General features: G+C 48.4%; 1 protein-coding gene across 1 annotated transcript in view; it reads left to right on the forward strand.

Annotated features, from left to right (window-relative positions):
* The window catches only part of B4GALT1 (UDP-Gal:betaGlcNAc beta 1,4- galactosyltransferase, polypeptide 1), a gene marked incomplete at its 5' end in the record, with an annotated part of 60,254 nt that overhangs the window by 40,743 nt on the left and 11,410 nt on the right, over window positions 1–8,101 (forward strand). The window contains one exon of the mRNA XM_011962209.1: window positions 6,600–6,787. Within this exon, the coding sequence (XP_011817599.1) occupies window positions 6,600–6,787 (188 nt within the window). The remainder of the gene's footprint in view (window positions 1–6,599; window positions 6,788–8,101) is intronic.

Genomic DNA, 8,101 nt, shown 5'->3' on the forward strand with positions numbered 1-8,101 from the left:
GGCGGAGGTTGCTGTGAGCCGAGATTGCACCACTGCACTCCAGCCTGGGCAAGGAGATCAAGACCATCCTGGCTAACATGGTGAAACCCTGTCTCTACTAAAAATACAAAAAAATTAGCCGGGCGTGGTGGTGGGCACTTGAAAAGTCCCAGCTCCTCAGGAGGCTGAGGCAGGAGAATGGTGTGAACCTGGGAGGCGGTGCTTGCAGTGAGCTGAGATCGCGCCACTGCACTCCAGCCTGGGTGACAGAGCGAGACTCTGTTAAAAAAAAAAAAAAAAGTCTCCTCTGTGCTCACTTCACCCAGAATCCCTGTTGGGCTCTTCAGGGAGCTCAGTTCTCTCTGAAAGCAACTTTATAGCCTCAGTCTAGTCTGTGTGGCAGGGGCCAAGGATATGCTCACTCTTGAGAGTGGTGACTTTGGTTGACTGAGAACCACTCCCATAGCCTGGTCCCTAACCCTCGAAGGCCCATTTCTCTCACTGGGGTGAAGAGTTTAAATCTCAGACAAGTTTTGTTGAGAACTCTGAGCTACCATATTGTTATGGTTAACAACTAGAGTCCAGCCGGGCATGGTGGCATGTGCTGACAGTTCCAGCTTCTCAAGAGGCTGAGGTGAGAAGATTGCTGGAGCCCAGGAGCTCAAGGCCAGCCTGGGCAACATAGCGAGACCCTGTATCCCCCTGCAAAAAACCAACAACAACAAAAGCAAAACTAGAGCCCAACTGCTGTGAACTCATGGGTGAGTAGATATTATTAGCCCTCCACAAACTCAGCATTTGTATAATCCCAGGCTCTTTCCAGTAATTCTCTAGGGATCACCTCCCAGCCTGTCCACTGTTCCAGGATCCACACTTAGGCCTGTAGGAATGCCCAGTCAGAGCTTCTGCTGCCGCTGATCTGTTACTGTTTCATGCAACCCACTCGGCCTAGTTCCTTCCTCTTACTGTCTCAGTGGGCACAGAAAAGCATACAGAGGGTGTTTCAGCAAACATTGCCACTGGCTGCAGACCTGCCCCCGGATCTGTCAGGTGGATCTGTCGGGTTCTGTTGAGAGCTTAGTGCTACATTCTGGCATGATGGGGAGGGGTGTGGCTCTGTGAAGAGCCAGGGCATGTGTATGGGAGCAACAGTGTCTCTCTTATCATGTAGAAATTCTGAGTCATTGTGAGTCTTGGCTTTGGGTTGATGGTTCCAACCACGTTGCTGCTGTGTCTTTTGGTGCAGGAGAGGCTGGGTACAGTTGGTCCCTCAGCTGTTATGGACAAGGGATGTGTCTGCTGATGTACACACATGGACCTGACATCCAAGGAAGGCAGGGTGATTGGACAGAACAGTTCTTCCAGAAACTGTTGGGACTTGGACAAGAGAGGCCTGTGACTTTCTGTAGTTGGTCATCTGTCCCCTGTTGCAATCAGGGAAAGGCCACACTTGCCTTCCTTAACCACAGTTAGGATTTTCTTGGGGATTAGACCAGATTCTAGCACCTGTCCTGAACCTCGCCCTGCCCCTACAAAGGCTGCTTGCAAGTGTAGTGTACATACACAGGGAGCAGGTGAGGCGTGGAAGGGGAAATGGAAGTGGAGCCCCTGCCTTTAGCCCTTGGGGGAGGCACTGTCTGCTTACCCACGGTTGTTGCCTCACAGGAATCATACAACAGCTTTGTAACTGGTCTCCTCGCCTTCAGATGGATTGGGGCACAGATCCCTCCTTGACATACAAACCATGGTTTAAGGCTCCCTGTGACCTAAGGAAAGATAAAGCTTAAGTATCTTAACAAGCACCTAACCCTCCTCCCCGGCCTCTGTGATTTGGCTCATGTCTGCCTTCGTGTCTCATTCTGGCTTCACTCATTCGGAATTTCTTCTAGTTCCTTAACTGTTCTCTTTTCCTTAACAGCCTTTACAAATGCTCTCACCATGCATGCTTTTCTCTACTCCTACAGTTGCCTTCTCTCCCACCACCGCCTCCAGAGTCTATGTCTGGTCGATTCTATCTGCTGTCTCCAGTCCCTGTCCTGTATCAGTCTCTGCTCAATCATTTGGGGATTTTATGTTTTCTGGCCTTTCTTTAGGGGGCCTGTCTTCTCCCTCTAAAACCAGCCAGTTGACCTAGAGGGAAGGGATAACTGTAACTCATGTCTACCAACATAAGATTAGGCCCGCCCTTTAAAAGCTGGGTCTTTCAAAGGGACACCTGCACCCAGCATGCTGGCTCCTCTTCACCAAGTGTGACTTCCTACGCATTTCACAGGCCTCCAGAGGTCCCCCTGAGTCTCTTCTGCTGTGAAAAACTCTAATCATGTAAGCCACAGGCTAATTCCCTTGAACCTTAAATGTTTTTAGTAATTTCCCCTTCATCAGAGAAGCAGGATTTGAGAGGAATTTTGAAGCAAACACTACAGAAGGCAGAGTCTCCAGGTAGGATAGCTAAGAGACATTTGGAATGGTCTGACTGTTCAAGATGGATGGGAAAGCCTCTTCCTGTAATAATGATAGTAGCTGACATTTGTTGCCAGGCAGTGGGGCAGCCACAGGCCCCATTTTTGAGATGGGGTCTCACTCTGTCACCCACGATGGAGTGTGGTGGTGCTGTCATGGCTCACTGCAACCTCAGCCTCCTCGGGCTGGGTCTTATTAATTCTGAAAAACCCAGCTTTTAAAGGGTGGACCTAATCTTACGTTGGTAGACAACATTGTCTACCAACATTGTCTCATTTAATACAATGCACATGCTCTCCCCATGACACAAAAGAGGAAACTGAGGCCTGGAGGTGTGATGTGTCCCAAGTCACGTAGCTAATAAGTAGAGAAGCCAGCATTCCCGGATTAAAAATGCATGTGTCTGTCACTGTGGTGTATTTGGTGCTTGATCAATGTTTACTTGAGCAAATGGAGCGGCAGATGCACCAGACGAGTGTGCTCAGTGAGGGGGGCAGGAGTGAGGCAGGGCATCTTCCCACCTCCTGCGAGTGGTGGGGCTTGGTGAGCTTGCCAGGGCCTGTCTTTCTTATCAAAGAAGGTGTGTGCCCCAGTGTTACAGCATTTCACCCAAAGAAGCCCAGAAAATGCTTGACTTTTCTGTCATTCCTGGGGAGGACACTTTCCTCCTCCACCGTTCTGCTGGCTTGGTGTTCCCACAGCCCCCAATAGGTGATAGCACCTGCTAAAGTGCACCAGGCCCTTCTGTCTTGCTGCATCCCACAGATGAGACCAGGCTGGGAGGAGGGAGAAAGGGAGGGATATGTAGTTCAGGTTATTCTGGAAAACTGCCTGACCAGTTTTAAGTCTGGGCCGGACATTGGGGCGTCTCACCGCGTTGAAAGGGCCGAGGCACCCCCCGCGGTAAAAGGGGCTGGGACCAGGTCTGCTTCTTGGGCTTCTCCTCCAGGGTGCCATTGCTCATGGGCCTTGGCTCTAGAGGTGCTCATTCATGGTTCCAAGCCTCCAGTTCCTGGGAGAGGAAAAATGCTTAGTTCAGTCTCAGTTAGGCCTCTGCTTAGATCAAACAGCCAAGGCCAGTAGGCCCAGTCCTATGGTAGAGACCTGGCCTCAAAGAGCCCTCTGCCCCAGTTGTTGGGGAGTGTACCAAGAGAAGGGAGCCTTATCCTGAGCTGGGCAGCCAGCCCTGGGGGTCTAGTGCACAGATGTAGAAAGGCTCTATTGGTATACCTCCCTTTGCTTGTGCTCAATGGGGCTGAATTGTGTTTGATAGTGTAAGTCTGGGTTGGGGTTAGGGTTGTTACAAGATTGTCAAGATGATTAAATGAAATGCCATTTGAAACACTTATCCATGCCTTGTGTACGGTATCCCCACCAGTGAATATTCATACTCTATTATAATAATTCCAACAACTTCATAATTTTCATATGCAATTTCTAAACTTTGAATTTTTTTTTTTTTTTTTGAGACAACGTCTCGCTCTGTTGCCCAGGCTGGAGTGCAGTGGTGCAATCTCGGCTCACTGCAACCTCCGCCTCCCGGCTTCAAGTGATTCTCCTGCCTCAGCCTCCCAAGTAGCTGGGATTAGAGGCGCCCACCACCACGCCCAGCTAACTTTTGTATTTTTAGTAGAAATGGGGTTTTGCCATGTTGGCCAGGCTGGTCTCAAACTCCTGACCTGAGGTGATCCACCGCCTTGGTCTCCCAAAGTGCTGGGATTACAGACATGAGCCACTGTGCCCAGCAATTTTTTGTATTTTTAGTAGAGATGGGGTTTCACCATGTTGGCCAGGCTGGTCTTGAACTCCCGACCTCAAGTGATCCGCCCGCCTCGGCCTCCCCAAGTGCTGGGGTTACAGGCGTGAGCCACCGTGCCCAGCCTAAACTTTGAATTTCTTTGAACCCATGACTTACACAGAATTAGCTGAACGCAGAATTCCAAATCAACTCAGCCTGTGGGACAGCCAAAGAACACAGTGTGCCTTTGGGCTCCTTTTTCACTCACCATGCGGGGTTAGAAAACTTTATCAGGGGCTTTAAAAAAGGAGCTCTTGTGTGTGAAATGTTTCCTTGATTCTCTTCCTGGTGCCTCTCTTTCTCCAAGTGGTTTGCTTCCCCGAGTTCCCCACCTGAGGCTGGGTGGCTGTGGCACATCTGTGCATTCTGTACGCACACAGGCAGCCTTGTGGAGTGCCAGTTTCCAAGTCTTGTTTTTTTTTGTTTCTTGTGTGTGTGTGTGTGTGTGTGTGTGTGTGTGTGTGTGTGTGATGGGGGTCTCACTCTGCCGCCCAGGCTAGAGTGCAGTGGTGCTGTCATGGCTCACTGCAACCTCAACTTCCCCGGGATCAGGTGAGCCTCCTTCCTTAGCCTCCAGAGTACTAGGGACTACAGGTGTACACCACCATGCCTGGCTAATTTTTGTAAATTTTTGTAGAGACAGAGTCTCACCATGTTGCTCAGGCTGATCTCGAACTCCTGAACTCAAGTGATCTGCCCACCTTGGCCTCTCAAGTGTTAGGATTACAGGTGTGAGCCACCACACCCAGCCCAGGTCATCTTTTCAGGGCATGGAGAGAAGACTTTGAGCATCCCACTTTTGAGATTGTGTACCAGTCAAAAGCCCCTATGACACACTTTTTCCCCAAAGTAGAGGGCTCTGATTGTGTTGATCCCAAGAGAGATGGGAAAGAGCATTGAATGATTCCAAAGTATCGGGTCTTGGTTCGTTTCCTCATGTTGGTATTGTGAGGATTCCTGTTAGGATGACAACGTGTGTGCAGGAGGCTTTGTGAATTGCTGAGAGTGAGGGGTGGCAATGTCAATGTTGGGTCTGTCCTTACTAACCTGGGGCCATGGGAGTTGATAAGACCAGATTCCCAACTTCACCCCACAACGTGATCCCTGTGGTGACCCCTCACAGGGCTCTTTGGTTGAGCTTCCCAGAAGGGATTACCATCTGCCATTGTATGTTGAACCCCGTTCATTCATTCATTCAGCCAACCAGCAACTATTTACTGAGCTCTCGTTGTGTGAGAAGCAGTATTCAAGGAACTGGGCGAATAAAAAAACAAAACATCCCAGCCTTCATTGAGCTTACGTTCTTACTGAAAGAAAAAAAATAAAACATACCGTGTAATCCCAGCACTTTGGGAGGCCGAGGTGGGCAGATCACTTGAGGTCAGGAGTTTGAAACCAGCCTGGCCAACGTGATACCCCATCTCTACTGAAAATTTAAAAAAAAAACGAAAAAAACATTAGCTGGGCATGGTGGCACTTGCCTGTAATCCCAGCTGCTCGGGAGGCTAAGGCAGGAGAATTGCTTGAATCCTGGAGGCAGAGGTTGCAGTGAGCCAAGATCATATCACTATACTCCAGCCTCAGCAATGAAGCAAGACTCCGTCTCAAAAATAAAAAATAAAAATATGCAATCCCTTCGCACCAGCACACTTGAAGTCTGACCTCGTGGTTGGCACCCTTTAGCAGGTGTCCCTCTTCTGTCTTGTGCACCTTGCTTCTATCCTGGTATGTATGGCATGGCCTCCTACACTCCATGGTGAGCACTGTGAGGACAGAGGTTGAGTTGGGTTTGCTGTATTTCTCAGGTGCCTAGGTTTGTGCTTGACAGGTAGATGGAAGGCACACAATGTGGTCATCAAACCTCAGTCAACCATATAAGGAAGGTAGAAGTGAAAAGTCCCATGGGTACCCAACTAATGTCACCAGTTTCCTGCATACCTGTCCTGGAGTTTATTTATAATGTGTGTAAATAAATGATGTATGTGTTTAAATGCCTTTTTCACCTTTCTTTTAGAGCTGCCTCTTTTTAACAGTTCTATTCCATTATATGGATGTACTATGACTTATTGAACCAGTTCCCTACTAATTCTGCTTTTTGCAGTCTTTTGTTGTGAGGAACATTCCACAGTGACAATGTTGTTCATAGTCATTCACACACAAGCAAGTCCTTCTGCAGGATAGATTCCTAGAGGGGAATTGCTGACTCAGAGGTTTTTGTACTCTGTGTTGATTGTAGAGTGAGGGCAGAAAAGTGAGGCCCCTTACTAGTGACCATGTATAGTGGATAAGTCACCAGTCCCTGTGAGTGTTTGGCCCAAAGGCTTTAAGGCATTTGATAACACTATTTTTGTTTCTGCGCCAGGCCGGAGACACTGTGTTCAATCGTGCTAAGCTCCTCAATGTTGGCTTTCGAGAAGCCTTGAAGGACTATGACTATACCTGCTTTGTGTTTAGTGATGTGGACCTCATTCCAATGAATGACCGTAATGCCTACAGGTGTTTTTCACAGCCACGGCACATTTCCGTTGCAATGGATAAGTTTGGATTCAGGTAAGAAATACTGAGTCGGAGTCTGTGGTAACCATGTTTCTCTGTCATGTGTTGACTAGGAAATGCAGTCCTGGCAGCCCAGGAGTGGCCTCTTTAAGCTCTGGAGCAGAATGCCTCCTCTGAGAAATGGGTGTTTTGTATTAGTTGAGACGGAAAGATGAGACCAGAAATGCCTCTAGTCTCTGCACATCCAGACAAGAACAAGTTTTCTCTTTTTTTTTTTTTTTTTTTTTTTTGAGACAGGATCTGGCTCTGTCACCCAGGCTGGAGTACAGTGGCGTGATCTTGGCTCACTGCAACCTCTGCCTCCAGGGTTCAAGCCATCCTCTCACCTCAGCCTCCTGAGTAGCTGGGACTACAGACATGTGCCACCATGCCCAGCTAATTTTTGTATATTTTATAGAGACGGGGTTTTGCTGTATTGCCCAGTCTGGTCTCAAATTCCTGAGCTCAAGCAAACCATCTGCCTTGGCCTCTCGAAGTGCTGGATTACAGGCATGTGGCACCATGCCTGGCCTAAGAACAGTTTTTAGCATCTGGGCGGGGCTCTCATCTTTAGGCTCCAAACAGATATTGTATTTTCTTGCTTTTTTCTTTCTGTTGCCCCACAAGTTTTGGAAAGCAAATTGGAATAGTTTTTCCCCACTGAATTATTTAGCTTGTATACCTCAGCAGATGTTCCTTGGCCTGTTTTGTTTTCAAGACACAGGATCTTGCTCTGTCACCCAGGCTGAAGTGCAGTGACACAGTCATGGCTCACTGCAGTCTTGAATGCCTGGGCTCAAGCCATCCTGCAGCCTCAGCCCCCTGAGTTGCTGGGACTACAGGCATGAGCCAGCACGTCCAGCTAATTTTTTATTTTTAGTAGAAATGAAGTCCGGCTATGTTGACCAGGCTGGGCTCAAGTGATCCTCCCACCTCAGTCTCCCAAAGCATTGGGATTACAGGTGTGAACCACTGCTTCTGCCCTTGGCCCTTTAAGAAGGAACGTGATTCTGTTTTCCAGCAGGGCACAAACTTCTGCTTAAATACAAAGCCCAAATTTTTCCACCAAAATGTCGCTAGTGAAGAGACCAGCCCAGATGCCCGACTGGGGCATTATCCAAAACATATTGTCATTGGTGGAAAATGGCCTTATAGTCCATTGTTTCGTCTTAAAAATAAATATATAAATAAACTTGCATATTGTTTCCTAATTCCGTGTTTATATTAACATAAAAGTCTTTTTTTTTGAGACGGAGTCTCGCTCTGTCGCCCGGGCTGGAGTGCAGTGGCCGGATCTCAGCTCACTGCAAGCTCCGCCTCCCAGGTTTA

This window comes from Colobus angolensis, unplaced genomic scaffold (assembly GCF_000951035.1).
Source record: "Colobus angolensis palliatus isolate OR3802 unplaced genomic scaffold, Cang.pa_1.0 Scaffold581, whole genome shotgun sequence".
Lineage (NCBI taxonomy): Eukaryota > Metazoa > Chordata > Mammalia > Primates > Cercopithecidae > Colobus > Colobus angolensis.